This window comes from Gadus macrocephalus, chromosome 23, assembly GCF_031168955.1.
Source record: "Gadus macrocephalus chromosome 23, ASM3116895v1".
In the NCBI taxonomy this organism is placed as follows: Eukaryota; Metazoa; Chordata; class Actinopteri; order Gadiformes; family Gadidae; genus Gadus; species Gadus macrocephalus.
The window spans coordinates 2,722,944-2,725,443 of NC_082404.1; the positions used below are offsets into that span (position 1 = coordinate 2,722,944).

The window sequence follows — 2,500 nt, forward strand, 5'->3', positions numbered from 1 at the left end:
ACAATTTTATTTAATTAATAAGTTATTATGGATAGAAAATGAATCAATAATTTCCCACCCTCATTGTGTCTCTATGTGGTCTGGGTTTGCTCCTCCGTGATTAAGAAACCATACCTAGCTTGAGATGCCTCCCTGGGGAACTCCCATCGGCTGGGGTCGTACTGCAGCCTCTCACTCTGCTCCGCCATTGGTCCCCCTCCCGTGCCCAGGATGATTGACAGATACTCTGGTTTAGTAGCGGATGGGTCTTGGCTGAGAGGGGGGGGGGGGGGGGGGGGACAAAACAATGGTTTCGACCAGCAAGAATGATTCTTATCTCGGGTGAGTCTCTACCTTTTTTTATGACAAAAGCTCAAAAGGGCAACATTCAAACTTGCAAGCAAGCCAACAAAAGAATGTAGCATGGAAATGTTGCTCTGTTACGTCAGCTTTCTGACCCTTTGCTGCTCCATGTACATGAGGGTCTGGTTGTGTGTTTCGGTAGATTCCCTTCTCCTTTCATTCTGCACTTCTCACTCTACAGTTCTCAGCCTAACCCCCATGTCCCTCCCTCCTGTCCCTCCCTCCTGTCCCTCCCTCCCTCCCTCCCTCTCGTCCCTCCCTCCCTCCCTCCCTCCCTCCCTCCTGTCCCTCCCTCCACCTGTCGTTAGCTAGCTCCCTCCCTGCCTCCAGTCCTTCGACCCAGAATGGGAAAGGAATGAGCGTGCATGTGATTGATGTGCACCTCATGTGTTCATCAATACAGTTGGGGGGTGACAGTCGAGTTTCTCTACCTGTCTGAGCTTGCGTATGAAGAGTGTGATCATCAGCCAGAGTATGGTGGCCACCACGCAGATACACGTGAGAGTGGGGATCTCCAGCGATGACCGCCTCCAAGGTGCCTACACACACACACACACACACACACACACACACACACCACACACACACACACACACCACACACACACACACACACACACACACACACCACACACACACACACACACACACACACAACACACACACAACACACACACATATATAAAATATGAAAGTATAGATAAATATAATTAAATATATATCCTTTTTCAATAATCTTGAAAATACTATTGGACAAGGGGCCCTTACTGTTGACCCATATGTAGGCAGACACTCTCGGCAGATCCCCTCTCATTGGTTGCCCGGCATGTGTACAGGCCTTGGTCCTCCGTTGTGATTCGATCAATGTGTAAAGACCCGACTTCTGGTATCATTACACAATACCTGGTGTTCTAGAAATCAGAGAAAAGGTCACAGAGCTGTTCAAACATGGAGCAAAGGAATGCATTTACTCCCCATGGATTAAGTGATCAGCATGAGGCCGTTCTCATGTCTTACCTGATCCCTGTGCAAGGTTGCGTTTGTTTTTGTACCAGGTCAAGATTGGGGGGTGGAATGCCACGGGCGGGGCAGCTGAGGGTCACCGAGCTGCTGGTGTTGACCCTGTAGTCTGTCCGGTTCTGGAGCAACAATGGAGGCTGCAGGACTTGAGCACACATAAAACACACAGACACACGCACACACAAACACAGGCACACTCGCACACACGCAGACACACACACAAACACGCAGACACACACACACGCACACACGACACACAGCACACCACAACAGCACAAGCAGACACACAGACACCACGCACACATGCAGACAAACACACATGTGCAGACACACGACACGCAGACACACACGCACGTGCAGACACACACACACACATGGGCAAACACACACGACGTACATACACACAAACACACACTCACACACACATGCACACACACATGCACAAACATACAAACACACATGCACATACACAAAAACAATTATATGATTGCATTTATCTGTGTGTGAGTGTGTATGGTGTGTTTTTTGTGTTTGTGTGACTGTGTGAATTAATCTGTGTTTGTTTGTGTGTGTGCGTGCATCTGTGTGTGGTGTGTGTGTGTGTGCGCATCAGTGTGTGCGTGCATGTGTGTGTGTGCATCTTTGTGTGTGTGTGTGTGTGTGTGTGTGTGTGTGTTGTGTTTTCCTCCAAACCACGGAGGGTCTCCCTGTCCACCACACCCTCCATAATTTGGTATTGCGTAATATCACCTTTTCTGTCTTTTTATGAATAGGCTAAACAAATAGTTCCTGAGCAAGGAGCCCTGTGAGTCACCTGGAACGGGGCCATGAGCAGGGCCATGGACCCTGGCAGCCCCCCAGGACCACTGATGAGTCAGCTGGCATCCCACTCATCACTCAGGACGCCTTTCCATCAGGCCTCTTTATGGTTACACGCGGCTACTCAGTAAGCTCAACACATGAGCCGTCTTAAGCCTCACTAGGGTCCCATGGTCAACGTTTGAGTCTCCCCTGTTTCCTTAAAACATGCGACGACAGAGTGTTTATTCTCCATTACGGCCCGGAATAGAAACAATGAATTGCCATCGCCATGCTCTTGATTTCCTGCTTGGTCACACACCCTGCTATACTTAGAGAGA

The 2,500-nt window shown here is 49.3% G+C and overlaps 1 protein-coding gene across 1 annotated transcript in view; it reads right to left on the bottom strand.

Annotated features, from left to right (window-relative positions):
• flt1 (fms related receptor tyrosine kinase 1) overlaps positions 1 to 2,500 on the bottom strand; it is a 41,876-nt gene that overhangs the window by 10,142 nt on the left and 29,234 nt on the right. Inside the window, 6 exon segments of the mRNA XM_060045730.1 lie at positions 74 to 247; positions 758 to 881; positions 1,117 to 1,131; positions 1,133 to 1,224; positions 1,359 to 1,401; positions 1,403 to 1,506. Of these exon segments, the coding sequence (XP_059901713.1) occupies positions 74 to 247; positions 758 to 881; positions 1,117 to 1,131; positions 1,133 to 1,224; positions 1,359 to 1,401; positions 1,403 to 1,506 (552 nt within the window).